The sequence below is a fragment of the Xiphophorus maculatus genome, chromosome 11 (assembly GCF_002775205.1).
Source record: "Xiphophorus maculatus strain JP 163 A chromosome 11, X_maculatus-5.0-male, whole genome shotgun sequence".
NCBI classification, from domain to species: domain Eukaryota; kingdom Metazoa; phylum Chordata; class Actinopteri; order Cyprinodontiformes; family Poeciliidae; genus Xiphophorus; species Xiphophorus maculatus.
In genome coordinates, this window is record NC_036453.1 from 27,826,871 (window position 1) to 27,847,135 (window position 20,265).

Below are 20,265 nucleotides of genomic sequence, written 5' to 3' on the forward strand. Positions count from 1 at the left end.
GACATTTTCCATTATGAACAGTGTCAAAGAGATTTACCTATTCTTATTGATAATATAATATAATATAATATAATATAATATAATATAATATAATATAATATAATATAATATAATATAATATAATATAATATAATATAATATAATATAATATAGAGAATCTGGAAAATAAACTTTTTGCTTCCTACTACTAAGATACCGAAAAGCTGCAAATTACACTTTTATGGTAGAATTTTCATAGAAGTCAGATGTTCATTGATATGGAAAATAACACAAGATCCTCCTGTGATAAAAGCTTTGGGCTTAATTGCATCTCATGTATCGCTAATATATCAGATAAACATATCGTATCGTTCACAGAGCACAGATGCCCGACCCCAGTAAGATCTTCACTTTCAAAAGTGCTTGCACTAGTCTTGTTCTCCAGGATTAAGAACTGATGGGGAAACAAATTAAACACGAATCTGTCAACATGTCAACGCATAGGAGTGGGCAGTTATCGCACCTTTTATCGTGAAACATTTCTTATCGTGATAAGAATTTGATTTATTGTAGCCTCTATAAATTCCAATTAATGACATTAAATAAAAGAACAAACTCACAGCATTGTCGGAAAGGTTATTTTTACTATTTTGTCCACTTGTTTGTTCTATGAGAGCATCAATAAATATCAGAACATTTAAAATTATTAATAAATGCAGTTACTGTTTGTAGCTTGGTGATATAAATCATACTTCAGTAAGTAATTCACATCCTGAAGAAGCCTGTTTGAAATTGGGATATTTTTCCAAGATCAGGATTTGTGTTTGTGGTGCTCTGAAGACTGTGCAATGCAGTAAAAAAGAGCAAATTTTTTTTTAATAATAATTTTTTATCATTATCGCAATAGCACCACAAAAAAAATCACAACAAAATCCTATGTCCATACCATCCACCCATAGTAACACATCATTTGACCAATCACTGTGATCAATAGGTTCCTTGGAGCCAATCTAAAAACACAGAATATCATTTCTAAGATATTTTTATTCCAACCTGGTCTCCTGTCTCTGGGCTTCACTGACTCTGATAATCCCTGTTTCTACCGGGATCAGTCTAACTACTGATGACAGACAACTTGGACGCATTTTCCTAACATGAATGACCCAATAAATAGTTTACTTTGCAGAAACTATCACTAAACCCAAGTGCAGTGAAAAAACAAACAACCTAAATTCTACTTTATAACATGATGAACTTAAGAGGTCTAATCTCTTAATGTGTCTTTCAGTTCCACACAGAAAGCTAAATGTATTCAAAAGCCAACAGAGGATCTCCACTGTATGTTTACAGAGCTTATTAGGGTCTGATGGAGCATCCGCTTCAGCCTTGTCCTCATCCCCGGGCAAAAACCCCCAAAATAAAACAACATTATGCCACTTCCTCCATTCTGTCCCCTAATAATCAGAATATTTTGTTCCTATTACATTTATGGTTTTAATAGGCGCTTTTGCGAGAGCACTTCAAAGGCTCGAGCGGCGCTGAAGTGAACTCCACAGCAGCTTTCACTCTCTGCAGCAGTGGATTGTTTATATGCGCTGGAGATGAGCTTGCAAATGTGTCCTCAAATTGGCAAATAGCAGTTCGGAGCTAAACGGGGAAGAGGGGAGGTGGGGGGATACGTGTGACGGGCTCACAAATGCTCACTGCAGAGTTAGATTTTTTTTTCTTTCCTTCATGAAAAGGCATAACAAAATATAAACAAATCAATGCGATCATTGAAGCAAATCAGACCAAGTAGTGAAAGGTAATCATCATGTAATTGCAAGGAAGGAGTAAAGGGCTGTAATATAGCGAAAAGCGTTGCTCGGGTCACCTGAACGGAGTGCAGCGTTTTCTCCTGCCCAAAGCCCACACTGCAGCAGCACTCATTACCTGGGTCTCCATAGAGACAACCTCAGCAGCCCGCACTGGACCGGAGCTCTAAAAGCTTTCATTTCATAGAGCTGCAGCTCTCAGTCCAGAAGAGGTGCAAAATAATAATAACAAAAAAGAAAATAAAATTAAAAAAACATTCTGCTGGAGGCTGCTCACCAGCCCCTTAGTCTCTGCAGGCCTATTGAAGCACAACAAACAGGCGGCAGAAACAAAGCTATCAGAGATCAGCAGTCACAGATTCTTATTGCGAATGAAAGACGAGGAGTGAAAATACAAAGGGAGGCTTGTTTATGGTGCATCTGAGTGTTTCATTATTAAAAAAAGAAAAAAAAAGGCTGCGTTTAATTCTTCGACTCGACACAGAAGCTCAGAGTCAAACAGAGCGAGGTTATTTTAATATATATACGACAAATCTAACATTTATCACTATTGCACGACTGGCTGTGTCTGCCATTCAAAGTTTTCCTCTAGCTGTCTGTAGCAGCAGCCATTTTGCAACACTGTTGCCTGGACCAAAGAGACTGAAAAAGCCATTCACCAGCAAAGCAAACAGAAGAATTTTTTTTATTTTTTAAGCTCGATACAGAGAGACAGTCCTGCAGCAACCAGCGGCGTCCTCTTTTGTTTCCAGGATCTGTTTCCAGAAAATCATGTTTGCTTTTTTTTTTCTTTTCTAAGTCTCCCCCTCCAAATAACGTCTGTCTTCGCTGAGCCCTTAGCATGGCCACAAAATGGTTTGCCTGTCATGTTTGCTTGACGCATCGTCCTCTGATCTCAGTCCACACTCTGGCCACTTTTAACCCCTTTCTTTCAATTTTTCCTCCCAGAAAAGCTTTAAAACATCCTTCTTTTCTGTCTAACTGATATCTGCCCCCCAACACACGCACATCCCACCCATTACACCACTGTCCCCCCCTTCACAGCCTCCGCCTTTCCTCAATTCTTGTATTCGCCGTAACAATCATAATAAAAAGTAACCCTTATTCCAAAGTGAGCAGAAAGCTTCTTATCCAGCCCGTCTTTCGAGGACTTTGCTGTGCTCAAAACGATGTATGGGTTCATTTAGTGAGATGTGCACTTAGGCAAGGGCTATAAAGGGCTTGTCTTCTTTTTTTTCTTTCCCCCCCAATTCAAAATGACTCCACGTCTGTGCTTCTAATATGGCGGGTGCAATGCCGGAAAAAAAAAAAAAAAAACGCAGACAACCTATGTATTCGTAATTCTTAAGCTACACATTGGATGTTGCAGGGGGAAAAAAAACAAAAAACATGGAAACATGCAATCCCATGTAACAGCAATTTGTTAACAACCTAAAATAATAAAAATGCATGCATGTAAATGGATCACATTTCCACCAAAATGCTGGCTCGTTTTCAGGCTCACTTTATCATGTTGAATTTAAACAATTATTATTCTTCTAATTAAAGGGGGACTGAGGGGCACAACTGATTTTCTGAAATAAATTAGAAATGCAGCTTTAAGATTTAAACAATTTCCTGATTGCACCAAGTAAGCACTGAAGTATATTGAGGAAAAATCGTTTGCCAATGAATATCCTTTCATGAGGCAGGTTTTATAAGTACAAATTGATTATTTGCTGTTGATTTGCAGACAAATGCAGGAAAAGCCACAGACTGAGGCCCTGTGCAGGTTTAGGATGGAGAATAAATAATCACCTTCAGAAGCTGCTAATAATGAAGCTAAATAATTGTTAGATGTCGTTCAAACCTTAAATTTAAGACTTAAATGAGGGATTTAAACAATATTTGGAAATGCATAATGTTGCTTCTGCAGCACAGGCTGCACCTATCATCAGCCTACATTTTTTTTCCCTTTCTTTTTGCTTCCCTCTCCTCTCTTTCTGCTTCACATCTCCCTTCATAAAAGGTTATTTGTAAATGTTGAACCTGCAGAAATGACGAAACAATTTTACACTTGAGCTCCATGAGGGCTCCTGCGGACTGAACCGTCAGCCCACCCCCCTGAGCCCCCACACGTACAGAGCCCATAGCCTGTGACAGGACATAGCAACAGCCTGTTCCTCATCCTTTCGATTATAAAGCATCACTAAAAAAAAAAAGAAAAGAAAGAAAAAAAAAAGAAATAATCGAATTTTTTCCGCAGACCAGCACCGGCACCGTGCAGGCTGGGATTCGAACCGTCAGATAACGCTGCGATAATTATGCTAAACTTGAAGTTCCGATGTGCGCATAAGCATCACTCACCATTCAAGATGCACTGGGAAAAGATAAGAGCCAATATCCACATGCCCCGCTCCGTTCAATATCCAATCTTAATGCTTTTTCTTCTTCTCTCCACGCACTCTTTCTTGTTGTTTCTCCGTTTTTTTATTTTTATTATTATTATTATTATCCCTTCAACAAGTCAGTTGCAATGAAAGAAAGCGGAGCTTGCAAATCTCTTTCCCTCTCTCCCTTCTCTCTGCCTCTCTGTCTCTCTCTCCCTCAATCCTGCACGTTGAGGAAAAAGAAGAAGATGAAGAGGAGGAGGTTAGAGCTTCTTCCTGCTGGTGATTGTCTCCTAGTACAGCCGCAGATATTGTATAAGATCCACAACTGTAGCGTCTCTTCTGCTTCTCCCCCCCCCTCCACACCCTGCGCCGCCGTTTGGACTTGACCGCACCGCTCCGGGCCTCAGAGCAGCCGTCCGCCCGTATCGGAGCGCTGTTCTGCGGGGAACATGAGCGAGCTCGGCTCGGTGCGCTCCGGTCCAGGTGAGCAGTGCCGACACCTCCGCTGCTGCTGCCGCTCAGTCAGAGGCTGGAGACGCATAGGACAAAGTACCTTTTTTTTTTTTTTTTGCGCACACCCAACTACAAGAACAATAAAAACAAACAAGAAAAGCCTTTTAAAAAAAATAAGGAAAATAAATAATATGAGATTAAAAAAAAAAAAATTAGAAGCGTGAAGCCAGATGTGTCATCCCAGCCGCCAGAGGGAAAAGTTGGAAAGAAGAAGAAGAAAAAAATCAAGAGGATGGAGTTGATTGTTAGCTGCGCTGGAAACTCCTTTTCTCTTCTTCGCCGCCTCTCTCCGTCCGCGGAGCAACAAGCACACGCATCTTCCACGCACACACTGCGCACTGCTGTGGTTCCCTGCGCTCAGAACCTGCCCTGCCTCAGAGCGCGCTGGAATAAACCCGCGCCTCCTCCGCAGACGCTTTTGTCCCTCTCCATTGCCTTAAAGGTACAGGGGTGAGGTGAGGTGGGGTGGGGAGGGGGAGCGCGCAGCTGAGCCTCTGAAGGAGCGTTAGAAAGCAAGAAAAAAAAAATCTATTTTTCTTTTTTTTCTATATCACAGAGATGACGGATCAAGGTGCCCCACTCAGAGGCAGGGCTGCTTTAATAGGTGAGAGAGATCTAGCAATTCAGGACATCCTTCTGTTTTTTCTGGGGTTTTTTTTGCTTTTTTGCTGGGACTGCTAGTGTGTAGGGCTGGAGGAAGGAGGAAGGAGGATAGTGATGTAGCCTACACCTGACTTGATGCTATGGAGGCATTTAGGAGAGAAAAGAAAACACATGCTAAATTACCTTAATTGGGAGGAGATCTAAATCCTGACTTTAAAATAAATGTGTTGTTTGGATAATTTATGACTCTCTGGGGCGGTTTTGGGGGGTCCGTGTGTGTGTGTTTGTGTGTGTGGAGGGGGGGATCCTTCCAGCTGTAACCCCCTTGCATTCAATAATTGACCTTGACAAATATGTAATTCTCCCCTCTGCAGCAGGGGGCATCAAACAGCAGCCATGTCAGACCCACTCCTTGAGTTCTGGTCCATTCCAATTGCACATGAGGACTGAGGGGGGATATGAGAGGGGATTCACATGCACACTAAATGCCTAAACTGCGAGGTAAATGTTGATTATTTGAAATAATTAGAGGTGACCTCCACATTAACATATCACAGCTAGTAATGAGCAGGTGGCTCTTTAGAGAATAGACTGGCATGATGTACAAAGGCGACTTCCTGGCAATGAATATTTTCTGCTAAATCTCTTTACTTCACAGAATAAAGTAAAAAATAATTGACTGTGCTGTAATTATTGTACTGTAACCTGAAACTAAAACGCCGGCTCGGTTTTAACAACATCCTTTAAAAGGTTTTTTCCTACTCTACAGCCAGTCAAGTGATCATCCTCAGACTTTATAGTTCCACTAACACGGTCTGTTTATTTACAACTTTAACACTGACTCTAGTTATGAACTGATATTAGGATGTGAAATTATTTAATCTTTTTTGTTCTAACAGCACTGCTTAAACGCTACTAATCTATTCTTTTTTACATATATCTTCTAACAGGCCTTTTTACCTTGAAATCAATAGTCAATCTCACCTTAATCTGTCACTGTAATGCTTCAGTTGTTGACTGTGTGTTCTATTACTTTGTATTTTTGTGGTTTTATGTAGAGAACTTTGAACTGCCTTGTTGCTGAAATGTGCCATACAAATAAACCTGATTAAACTTGATTGATTATTGATTGATATCTTAATTAAAAAAATGTAAACTTACACCTTAATTAACTTTTGTTCCAACTACTCTCATTGTGCTGTAACTAAGTTTGGGACTTTAGCATGTTAATTTTGATAAAGTAGTTCCATAGATCTTAACGCGTTAAAAATTTGAATGCAAATAATTGCTTTTTTCTTCTTCTTTTTTTCTAAATACAAAGGTTCCAGCCTGAACAATTTTGAATTGTTTCTGGTACGCCCTTAAATCAGACGCACACGCAGCATTCGCAAACGACGACAAACGGCAAAGCCACTTCTCTTGGACCACTGAGGGCTAATTTTTACTTCAAAAAACGATTTGATGGGACGCTGGAAAAGATCATTGTTGTGTTCAAGTTGTGTTAAAAGGAGTTAACCTATAACCAAACTATTCAAGCCTAAAAAAGCATAGTTATGCAAAACACATTGGTTGTTTTTTAATAGAGAAATGTGGGCTTTATGGAAAAGTGCGTTTAATACCTACTTTTATTATGTTATTTTCAAACAATACTTTTTATCTGACAAAATGAAAACACTTCCTGATTTGTTGAATGTGACTGTACAGGCTGATTAACAAGCTCACAAGACCTAACATGTGCGTGTTATAAGAATGTTGCAAGTGAGAGTGTCTAAGTTGTACATTAAAATTGGGCGAATTCAATCTTAACGACAGTGTATCTGCATAGCATTGCTGTGGTAGCATCATGCTGTGGGGCTGTTTTTTCTTTCACAAAACTCACATGAGAGCTATTTTTCATCTGTTATTACAAAAACTCAGTTGGTTACAGAAACTACGAAGGCAAGATTTCACCACCTTTTAGAAGTGCAACACAAAAACGAACAAAAAAAATAACCAAACAATACCTGTGACATCTCCACGACCCAGTTACGCCAACTAGCCCCAACCCTAAACCCCAGCCTCATATCTGTCTCATAGATTCAGCATCTATACCAGACATGAACAATTTTTCTTTCCACCAGAAATGCACAACCTGCCACCGCCTGTCTGGCCTCTGCATACGCTCCCAGCTAGGCGTCCCCCAAAATAAAACCGATTATTATCACAGACAGCGGGGATGAAACATGCAGTGCTTCTCTGTGTGTGTGTGCAAGAAGTGTTTGCTTCAGTGTTTGTAAAGATTATACCAAATCCCCCCCTCATTGTGCACAGCTCTAATCTGCAGATTGGTGCTGTACAATGCCCTCTATCCATTTTTAAACACATTACTATTTGAAACCCTGCTTTCTTTATTTTGTTCCAGCCGACTGACAAACCAATCCGATGCATCCCACCAGCAAAACAGATCTCCACGTACACACCTACATAAAATACTTACTAATAGAGTTCATTATATATGTGCACGCCAAAGGTAGTTTTTTCTGCTCTTTATTTTTTCACTAAGTTAAAGTTCATTTCCTAGAAGGCCATAAAATGCCTCAAGTGGAGACAAGTTATTTCTAATGGATGTTTGGACTACCACATTTGGATTTCGTTCCCTTTATCTGAGTAGAAATGTTTTCAAAGCCAATTTTCTGCTGCCAATTTGAGCAAAATTAATCCAGAGTTTTAGCTCAAAGTATTGTTTGGAAATCAGCTGTAGCATCATACTTCACCAAATGGCGTTCTTACCACTCAAAGTTGAATAAAAAGACATTTGAAATGGCAATCTTGCTTGTAAAATTTGATTGTAGGATCCTCACAACTCATAAAGATTGTGCTAGGAAGCACTAAGACATCTCTTTAATTCATTATCCTTAATTTGTTTTAACATTTAATGGCTAAACCACATATGTTGTGCAGAACAGGGTCCCCATTACTGCATTTTCTCAGTTTAGGACAGGGAGCTGAACAGAGAGCAGCATTTAATTTTACTCTGATCAAATCAAAGCTCTAAGTCTATTCAGCAAAACAACTTTTTTTCTTTATGTTTTGTCAAACCTGATTACCTGATATATCCTACAAGCTATATTATCAATGAGTTTTATCAAAACAGAATGCAACATGCTAATATTAGCCTGGTTTAAAGCAGGGTACTCACCATGAGACCAGCGGGAACAATACACGAGCTTTCCTAATTGAGTTAAATGAAGAAATAAAATATCTGTTGTTCTCAAGTACAGTGGATTGAAGAGACTGCCTGGAATGTCATTGGTAAGTATATATGTGTTACACTGATGTAATTTTTGTTTTTGTAGTTTCATTTTTGTAGTTTTTGGGCATACACATGCCATTGATTTTTTTTTTTATTATTATTTTTGATGAAATGTTGAGCTGTGATTTGATATTGGAAAATCTCTGATCTTGAAAGACTCAGTTCAGTATTGAAAACAAAACAAACAACAACAACAAAAATCAGGATTGGCACATTCCTAATTCCAGAAATTCATAGTTGAACTATCACCAGAACTGTCGATAGCAACAACAGGACTTTGGTATCCAACAACAACATTTCAGAAATCTCAAGCATTCCTCCCCAAGTGTTCTGGTCCACTTCCAAATCATTCTTGTTTTGTATTGTTTATCTAATCTTTCAGCCATATGCTGAATGGTTCTCGCCAGCGTTTATCCCAGTGGAGGCTGTACAGAGATTGGATTAAAATCACTGGCAGTATGGTCAAACAGAGCTCCAACCTTATTTGTCTAATCCCTTCTTTAGGTCTCTGACATGTTGTGAGGTCATGATCAAATCAAAAGGCATTAATCTATTTATATTCTTCTGTACATTAAATGACTTTTTTCCCTAAATGAGTGCCCAACATTTTAATTCTTTTCTAAGCGTCCAAAACACTGTTCAAATATGACTAAAGATTATTCATAACATGGGGTTTTCCAAAACTAGTGCTGTAATTGTTTTTCTAACTGTACCTTTTTGGAGTGAAAATGCAATTTTTTCCTTCAGGCTTCAAACTGCTTTTTGACAGATTTAGACATTAGATTGAAAATGGAACAAGACAATAGTGTCACTTTGAAGGTGTAGACAGAGCATTGGGCTAGGAACACATAAGCATGGTCACAATAACAATTTTAACGTGCAGATATTTAAAATACATAACTTTTCCATATTCACTTGTCCGAATTTAGCATGAATGCAAAGATAAAAATCTTCATTCAATGGTTCCTGAAAAAATAAAAGATAAAGAAAAATGACAGACTGCTATAACAATATATAAACCTCGTTCATCTGGTAATTTCTTTAATGATATTTAAAGAGGATGTTTAAAGTAATAATGAAAGGGCATGAATATTTTCTGATATGGTGATTAGTCTGATGATTGATCATCTTGAAACATTATCAGTAAACACAGGACTGTTGTTGGGCAGATTTTATGATCTAATAAAACAAAGTTCTTAAGGAGATGTAGAGCAAGGTTGCTGAAAGTGACTGAAACAAGTGATTGGTCAGTTTAGAACACATTATTTAGCTGGCTAATGATATGCACTGTCTAACATGTGGTCATCTAAAAAGAAGCCAAAACATCTTTGATCAGTGTAAGGTAATGTTATCTTAATATTGCTGATCATCTTGAGATTGAGAGTTAAGTGTCTTCGCAGATGCAGGTTTAACAATCTATCCCCTCAAATCCATATGCTTGTAAAGTTTGAGTTATCTGCAAAAAAGAGCTAAGCTGATTTCAGCTTCTTAGTGTAGTTGTAATTGTTTGGCCCATTATATTGGCTCTCTGCAATCCAAACATATTTTCCTGTTTCCACAAACTGGTCTGAAAAACAATCGTTGATGAATAAGCCACTGCTCATAGGTTAGTGCTACCAAAGAAATGTCTCCAACTCCTCAAAGTAAGACTTCAGTTTTAGCTAAGTTAAGTTTTTACTGCTGCTTTCGATGTGCCACTTTATAGCAATTTAGTTTGCTTTTTACTTTACTTTTTTTATTGAATGTCAGGAAACAGTCATCTCTGAGGTTCCCCAAGGGTGACGTCTTGGCACATTTGTCTTTAAATTACTCCTGTGTGGTAAAGTCAGATAGAAATCATTTTACTCCTGCCATTCCCATGCACATGATTCTCCATGTAAGTGTATTTTCCCTGAGATGATTTAACAAAGGCCTGCATCACATTGAAGCAGCAGTAAGAAGTGTTTCTGCATATTTACATTCGTCTTATTGGGATGATATTCCGCAGACATGCCAGAAGTCAGCGACTGGTCAGCAGTCATTCATAAAGCAAAAGTAAAATTCTTTGAATTTGACTCTTCTGGTCCATAACTGCCCAACATGGGGTGTCAGCGTTGCTTAGTAACCACAGCACATGAGTGACCTTATCGGTGCGGTCATAAAAATGTATGAAGTCTTTTTTTTTCCACATTCGCTTGTGTGCTGCTTTTTCTCCCTCTCTCGCTCCCTCTGTCTCACACAAACATCGACACAGACACGTAGTCCAGATGAACAGACCCTAAACGTGCTGTCCTTTGTACGTGGGGGTGTGTGCGTGGGTGTGTGTGTGCATCAGAGAGAGACAGAGGGAGAGATAAAGCAGCAGAGTGGTAATGAAAGGCTGTACCTGACACATGCCACAGACTGCATGGAGCAGCATAAGGAGTTGGAGGTGGGGGGTTTGCATTCAGCGACAAGAATATCAGCACAATTTCAGAGGATGTTTAGTTTCACTAGAACATTCCTGCGATGTTACTTAAAGTACAAAAAGGCAGATAGAGGCTTAGGAATCCATAATGATATTTGGATTATATGTTTGCGCCACTATCCATATCAAATCTCTGTGATAGACTTACGGGATGTAAATCTGTGCACTGTGGTTTCCAGAGTCTTAATCTGAATTTAATCCCCAAAACATATTTATTGAAGTGACAGATCGCCAGGCAGCGCTGGCTTTGTGTGTACGCATGTGTGGGATTTTCCAAGGCCTTCATAAGCCAGCAGCAGCGATGATAACACACAGAACATTAAACACAGCATCTGTCAGCTCGTACTATCACAGCGACTGGCTTTCATACAAAGTGCTGCTATGTTGTTCCCACAGGGAGCACAGATGTTAGCCTTGCTGTCGCCTCCGTGGCCATCTTTTCTCCCCGAAAACATCTGTACAGCTGTGTTTGTCGGGGCCGAAGCACCGCACGCCGCTCTTGAACTGCTGACAGCTAGGGGCAGGTCGGCACAGATGGCAGAGAGGGGGTGTCAAGAGACTGGCACCGGGTGGAGGTGGTGGAAGGGCGGGGGTGGAGAGGCGGTGGCAGGTAGAAACGTGTGGGGGCTCCCATCTGGCCTCGGTGCTGGTAGTTTGACCCTGGGGCATATTCAATGTTTCCTCAGCACACAGCCTGCCAGGAGCTGGAAGTCACCTTGTGCAAAATGCCTTATTCTGTAGAAGGTTTATGCAGAGTTGAGACAAGTGTCATAATGACAAAGCGGGCGTGGAGTCGAACACTACCGGTGTTATTACTTAAACTAACAGCACAAAGTACAATGGAGGCTTTGGAAACCATTGGGGAAATAAGTAGCCTATGTCATTACAGTTTCAACAATTCTTGACTCCAGAAAATACTGGATCACAGTTTTTGTTTGGGTCTATACTAAAAATATTCACATAATGGCAGCATAGCAGTAGAAAGATCCTTGGCCTGCCGGGATCTTTCTAGCTCTTGGCTCCCTTAGCCCTTGGTATTTTTTTCTAGTGTATCATGTTAATTTTTCCTGATGTTTTCATCATTTGGAATAGCTGTATCACTCATAATGGCTTTATTCTGCTGTTTATTAATGATCACAATGTCTGGATCTGTTGGCCATTACCAGCAGCTGGATAACTCAGTTGGCAAGGCATCCCACCTAAGATACTGGGGTTCGCCTCACAAGGCATACATCTTGGGGTTATTTAGCTGGAGAATGTTAATCATTCAATGTTCGTCCTTAGAAACCATCAAGACCATCAATGTTGACTGCCTCTCTGATTAAATGACAGCAAATAAACTGAGAACCATACCAGCTCAGACATTGTCCAGTCAAACAAAGTCTGCGTCGAGGACACTGATGAGAAATGGACAACTAAAGCATGTTGGCAGTAGACATGGGAAAAAACACGGCACTGTTGCTAAGCAGTGCCTTATTTTTTAATTGTATTTAATTAAAGAAAAACTGTATTTAATTTGTTCAAAATAAGCTGTACAACTGCTCTATTAAAGACACTTGGTAGAATTTCAGTAAAGTTCATTCCATGCCTTTTAGGCATCTCATAGATGTAAAAAGAATTAATTTAGATATCAAGACAGTTCCACTTTTGTACAAAAAGACCCCATTTCATTAAAGACATCGATGGACTATTAAGGCTTTAATATTTTCCAGAACTAAAAATTCTCAGTAGGACCCCTCAGATTATGGGTAAAAAGATACTCATTCATTATGAGGAATTTCCTCAACTGAACTATGAATCCTACGGTCTTAAATACACAAAACGTCCTTTCTCTTGCTGCTCCTCTTCACTGTCAAGAGGAATAGCAGGGTTTCTCCTAGCATAAGTTCTTTTTAGTTCAACACAGTTCCAACAATATCAGACAGTTTGACTGCCAAACCACACGGCAGGATTAAGTTAGATACATCTCAGGTTGTTTCAAGAAATTACTACAAATTTCAAACTACAGTTTATCAAAATGACACAAGTGAAACCTATTTGAAGACTTTGAAATCCACCAAGTCAGTCAGTCATAAGAATAAGCCTTAGATGAGGTCTTAGGTCTTAGATTCTTTTGTCAAGGTATACAAACTGAAAAATATGGGTTGTTTGTTTTTTTACAAAGCATTATTTTTTTTTTATTTTGTATTTGATGAGGGTAGCCAGTGCTAAGCTAGCATAAAACTGTATATGCACCATTCAGTGGAGCTGTAGTCAATATGTTGACTGGCATATGCCTAGTCAAATATAAACCGACTTTGTTAGCCAAAAGTCTATTCACCTGGAAATCACCGGCATAACTTTAAAACAAATTTTTACAATTGAAATCTAAATTAAACAGAAGTTATCCTAAGTTAGGATTTTTGAGATTTCCTGGTTCAGTCATTGCAGTACAGCATTTACATTCTGCTTTCTTTGCATCAAAGATCGTTTTCAATCAAGTTTATACCAAGTTGCAGACCTGACCAGACAATGTCTACAGATTGAGTATGAGAATGCCCTGCAGGCCTGATCACTGAACAGACCTGTGGATCCCAATGACTCTGGGCAGCAGCATGGGGTGCTGCTCAGTGGGGGTGCCAGGCCTGACCTGGACTGGCTGTCCAGGGCACAGGGCCAACACACAAGAAAAGCGCTTTACGGAAGGGACATGTGGTCCGTTCAGGTCAACCCGACGTCTTCAACCTCACCCATCCCCCGTTACAGCTCCCCTCCCTTAATCCCAGCCTAAGGCTTCCTCCTCACCTCAGCCCCCTCCCCTGTTTGGAGCATGCAGTGAGGAAATGCCACCAGATGCCCAGTGTCTAAGACGGGCATTATGTTCTTAGAGGATGTCCTGGTAATTCTGCTTCTTTTCTGCAGACTGTGTGGAGGAGACAGATCACAAAGAACAACAGGTAGCCAGGGTCTCTACACTGTCACGTGGTTCTGCTGTCTATGCAAACCAAGATGCGACTCCCCCAGAGGGAAACATGTGTGGAGCGTGGAGTCGAACACTACCGGTGTTATTACTTAAACTAACAGCACAAAGTACAATGGAGGCTTTGGAAACCATTGGGGAAATAAGTAGCCTATGTCATTACAGTTTCAACAATTCTTGACTCCAGAAAATACTGGATCACAGTTTTTGTTTGGGTCTATACTAAAAATATTCACATAATGGCAGCATAGCAGTAGAAAGATCCTTGGCCTGCCGGGATCTTTCTAGCGTGTGGTATATGTGTGGTATATTAGGAGATACACTCCCATCATTCAACACAAATACCGCACACACCGATAGATCCTAATATTGTCCACGGTATTGTTAGTGGCATTAAGGGCATAACTAAATGGTATTCAGGGATGGCAAAACAAGGACGCACCAACAGCAGCATTTAGTCTTGTATTTTATAACATGTTACTCATCAAGAATTTAAAACCGGAGGAGCAGGACTTCATCTGCAATAAGGAAAACTGTCAATCACAGGGACTCTGGGAGAACGTGCTTTGTCAGACCCTGAGGGGGCACCACTGACCTAAATACAAAATTGTCAACAGCAATGCTATGGTGACCAACCAAAGAGAACTCTGGGGAGATAAACATTTAACCTGAAAAACGGCATTTAGTGGAATGAGAACGCACCATCTCCAAGGGTTCATTTTATATTCTGACTCAAAAATTCACCCCTACAGGGTACAAAATACACTTTTTTACATATATAATATACACATATGTACCCTGACAACTATACTGAAATGTTTTTTTTTTCTGTATGGAGGGATCTTGTTATGAGAAAGTAGCTATCTTACATGGAAATCCTTTTGTTATTCCTTAAGCTTATTTATCCAGGGAGGATCAGTCGTTTGTTTTTCTGCATTGTAATGATGGTATGGGCTGTACATACAGGAGAAAAGAGATTGTTGAGATTACTATTAAAACCTCAGCAAAGATTATTTCTCAAACCCAAGCTCGTCAGAGATGCTGAACGTATGTTCATTCACTGAGAACTGATGCCACCGTGTGGTCAGCAGCTGTTACTGAAAGGGAGGCGGAGCGGATTAAGGAAATACAGTATGTAGACCGTAAAGTGCGTGTTTGTAAAAGAGAGAATTTAATATTGAAATAAATCATTTTTGATCCAACATTATATCTACAATATAAGGTTAGTGTATGTTTATCCAGATACATAAGGCACTACAGATACATGTTATAAGTTGGCATAAACCTACCAAAATGGAAATGATCTGTTGGCTACAATCTACCATATTTAGAAAACCTGCTGGTCAGGTAATTAATATCCACTCCCCGTGATTAACACAAATAAATCTGAACTCCTTTTACTGTCATTTGTAAGGTTTTGGAATTCCAGCAAAACACTGTGAGAGCCATTATCCACACATGGAGAAAACATGGAGCACTTCTGAGAAAAGGGCCACAAAAGAATCTCAAACAACATCTACAGGTCCATCTTCATGATTCAATAATAAGAAACACATTGGCCAACATGGAAGACCCTATGGTGAGAGGGTGACCAAAAAAAACAGAAACTCCTGTGTCAGATTTCCTAACAAATATCTTCATGAAGACTAATAGGAACAGTTTCAGAACGAGGACAACCTTTCCATTATTGATGGAACCATGAATTTTCCTCAGAAACAGAGATCCTGAAGGATATCCGGCCACAGCATTTTTTAAATGCAAAATGTACAGTAACATGGCTGATTCACTGTTTAGCATGTTTCAGAAATAGTTACAAAAATGTAAAAAAATATATTTTTTATACCACAATGTATCATAGGGGATTCAAACTTTACATTGAAAAATAAAGATAGTATTTTTAAAACAAACATGAAAATGTGTCATCAGGTACACCAGAAAATTGTAATGAAATAATTTCTTATCTGGGTTAAAAAAGAAATTTGAATCAGCTAAAATCTGTCAGTGGATAGTTTAATGAATTGTCCACAATAAGTCTGAATTATATGTTTAAGTTGAAGTAATACTTTGGCTTCTGTTGTTTACAGCGACTTTTAATATTTCTGTACATATTAAATACAAACTCAGATTTGGCCAATAAGATGTGAAATGTATTGCAACGCTAATACTCAGATCCAGATGAGGCTCACATCACGTTGCTGATTAAACATGATCAAACCCGGAAAAAAAAAAAAAGAAATCTGCTTTCTGTTTTGCTTTGTCATCAGTGTTCAGGTTGAAGAGGAATCTGCGAATAGCTCCTGTTTCACACAGGAGAATAGAAGCTGCACCCGCTCAGAACTGGTTGACCTACAAAACCAGCGAGACTGCTGATGTTCACCAACACTGCAGGACCCCGGTGTGTCGTAAAGACTCACGTTGATCTGAGAGGCTATGAGGCTTGACGTGTGACATCGACCTCACGAAGGAACAGGAGGGGGAATAAACACATAACTGCCCGGTAACAGCGGCGCTCTGCTCATTGGCTGCAGAAGAATGTTGCATTGACTGTTTTCACTGTGCATAACCACATAGACAAGATTACTGTAACACAGACACACACTAGCTTTTGTGAGCACAAAACACACACTCGTGCACATGGACTTTCTATCACCCTCACATAATTAAACATCACAATGACACACTGACAAACTGTTCTAGAGAACTGGAGCAGAGCCACACAGCTAAGCCTCTTTTTAGTTAAATATCTGCTGAGAATTCAGCAGTTTCCTCCCTCCACTTAGATTAGCATTTAGCCCCGAGTAACGGTGCTGTCATTTTGTCTTTACACGTCACCCGCCATGCTTCAGACTTAACGTCAACGCAACTCCTTGGATGCGTTAAGGAGCGGCGCATTGCTTATGCTTTGAAATGAGAAAATTCATTCATGTGTCTTAGCTCCAGTTTGGTGGAACTTTTAAGCACACGGTTCACAAAATGAGACAGCTGAAGAAAATGTTATTTTAGCCAAATCTGTAGCGTCAGTACGTCAGATGAGACCAAATCAAATGTTTTTAGCATACATGCAAAATGTTTTGTCCCTGCACATCACACACAGTGATGCTGTGGAAATTATTTTCTTTCGAAAGGAAAAGGAATCTGGTCAGAGTTAATAAAAAAAATGGATGGAGTTAAATCGAGGGCAAGGCACGCAAGAAAACCCATTAGACATTGTAGACCACCTGAGCCTGACAGAACCATGGTTCTGCCAAACAACGGTTTAAGCATACAGCCAGAGCTGTACTGTAATGGTTTAGATGAAACATATTTGGAAGTTGGGTGTTCTACCTTTACATGTAGGGATTTCTCCTGGTACTGGTGTGTAATGTTATTTAACCACTTAAAGCTGCCAAGCGCCAAGGGTGTCAAAATAATGGCTTTCATTGTAGAAAAAAATTGTTCTGAATTTATTGGTATTTCAACAACAAAAAAATGCCATGTTCAAAAGTATTGATAACCTTCTCAATAATCAAACCTAGCTCTAATCGAAATGTTTCTAATAATTGCTGATAAGCTTTTTGCATGTCTCCACTGGGATCTTTGACCATTTCTCGAATGTTTTTGCGGCTGTCAGGCCTCCTTACCACCACCTTAACCCTTAGCTCACTTTATAGATTCTCCATCAGATTCACGCAAGTCCTCTGGCTAAGCCACTCAGAAACGTAAATATATTTCTTAAGTCACCTCTTCAGTAGTGTGTTCTGGGTTATTGTCATACTAAGATGTCCAGTGTTGCCCGGGTTTCTCTTCAGACTCCCTGATGTTGTTGAAAACCAGTTGCGGCCCTGTCGGGTTTTTTCCAGCTATAAATCCAAAGTAGACATATATCAAAATATATACAAAGGTATACAAACCTGTGTATTTACATGAATGAAAACAAACAAAGCTACATTATATCATGTAGTGTTCCACTTTTTGTACATACACTTTGCCCTTCTATCCTTGAGGGAAGTAAATTTCTCAATGGTTGAAGTCAGGGATGCTTTTGAAAGGTTCTTCTCCAGAAGCCAATGCATTGAGGCAATACATTTAGTTGCAACAATGCATATTAGCACCTATTAAAAAAGTAGACTAGTATATCAAAGGGCCTCTTCTAAGGTGTGTTGCGCACTTTTTCACGATACAGCGCTACCATTTAAAAACATTGTAAAACACCTACACCGCATATTTATCCTCTATCTCACCTCATCATTCACCTGTCTTAATCCATGCTGGGTCATATCCTGATGTTTGTAAAGGAAGGCAGGGAAAGTAGAACAAAGCGTTAGCCTCGCTACGTTCAGTTAGCTAACCTGTCGACTTGTCATTCAGACTAACTTTACTTCAGCTCCAGCCGTCGCCTTCATGGCGGGAAGGTCGCGGTATGCAGATCAAGCTGCATTCAGCTCTGGGCGCAGCAGAGATCCGCCCCCGAATGAGCGTGAGCTGAAGAGGAGCTACTGCGCATGTACAACCTTTAACGAAATTTTTGCGCCCCGGAAATGCGTCACCAATCGGACAACGTCGATGAACGAAAAAAACTTTACTCATCATAAACTATAAACTATTTACTTCACACAACTAAAAATATACATACAAATATTTCGAAATACTTTTATTTTATTATTTCATTTTAATGTAATTTTAAAAAATGTTTTATTGAAGATAACGTGGCGAGTGGTGAGTGGTCGGCGCCCTTGCGTCCACCCGCCGGCCGCCGGCACTTTTGAAAACCTTGATGTAGTTTTGTTTTTTATACCTTTTACCTGAGGTTTACTTGTTGAACAATATTATTAACAATTTTTAACCCAACACCGTGAAGAAACCCATGATTGTTTTATGAATAGTCAAACCTTGGGGGAAATGGTGTGTCTGGAGATCTAATTGAAGCCCCTTCTCCACGGACTTGGCTTTAAGCAACAGGTGTCAAACTCCAGTCCTCAAGGGCCACTGTCCTGCAGTTTTTAGTTGTGCCACAGGTACAAAACACTGAAATGAAATGGCTTAATTACCTACTTCTTGTGTAGATCAGTTCTCCAGAGCCTTATTAATGACCTAATTTTTCTATTCAGGTGTGGTGCAGCAGAGGCACATCTAAAAGTTGCAGGACACCGGACCTTGAGGACTGGAGTTTGACACCCCTGCTTTAAACAGTTCTACCCAGTTAATCCCGGCCAGATTTGTCTTCATGCGCAGATCTTGGAAACCAGCCAAGCAGTTTTCTGGAACCATCTCAGAGGTGGTATAAGCCGGACCTAACCAAGTCTTGCACACAAATGATGTGATTGGCAGACTGCATTCATTGATAGCCCCATGGATTTATGTCAACAACAATACCTCAACTACAATTTTCAATCTGTAACTAGACTGTAGTAGTTGGCAACATGGTGAGCTGATAATAGATATTTCCATGGTCAAATCTTGAGGCCCAATTCTTTTTATCAATTGTGAAATACCGGGTAAACTGGTATAGGGGTAGGACAATGTGCAAAATGACATCTTCAGAGCTCCTGCGTGCAAATGGCCCACCCACATTCCTGCAATGATCCTGCCCATTTTCACATCCGCATAGTGAGGGACACACTGCCAATGAAAACAAACCCAACTTGCCTAGAACCAAGTCAGACATTAACCGGCTGGAGTTAGACCTGGTAATGGGGAAAGGGCTTTACTTTTAGAGATGGTTACAAATAATATTGGTTTAATAGAGCAGGTCTGCCCACTCACTTGAGAAGCATCAAGAAAAAGGCCAAACAGATAAAAGGCAGCCCCGCGGTTGGATATGATGCTATGTAGGTCCTCAATTGAGTGGCTAATTGTGTCATCTGTTTAACCCACTGAAGAGGTGTTGGCTCAGTATCAGGGGCCCATTAATTGGTACAAACAGGTAGCAGATGTAGTCTGGGAGATTGAACATCTGCCAAACAGTGAGCCAACCGCCACGAGCAGTGATTCGACACCCAACTGATGGAGAAGGATCAAAGAGAGGACAAGGAAGAAGGGGAAAAAAGAAGACACTTTAAATATGACACACAGAAACCTTTAATTATATCATCAAATAAATTGTATCTGGTCTGTTTCTCTATTCTCCTAAAATGAAATCAATGTTTACCTGGATGTGATGTCACTCCTACATCTGAACTCCAACTTTTGAAACTGTTTTTAGATTGATCATTTCACAATTTTACAAAAGCAGAACAGGGAATATTTAGAAGAAAATGCTATAAATGTCTCATTCATAAAACAAAACAAAAAAAGCAACTGTTAAGTGA

At 39.8% G+C, this 20,265-nt stretch overlaps 1 protein-coding gene across 2 annotated transcripts in view; it reads right to left on the reverse strand.

Moving 5' to 3' along the window:
• dscam (DS cell adhesion molecule) overlaps positions 1-5,087 on the reverse strand; it is a 97,274-nt gene extending 92,187 nt beyond the window's left edge. For both annotated transcript variants that reach the window (XM_023342675.1, XM_023342674.1), the window contains exon 1: positions 4,140-5,087. In XM_023342675.1, the coding sequence (XP_023198443.1) occupies positions 4,140-4,182 (43 nt within the window). In that variant the 5' untranslated portion in view covers positions 4,183-5,087. The remainder of the gene's footprint in view (positions 1-4,139) is intronic.
• Positions 5,088-20,265: the final 15,178 nt, after the last annotated feature.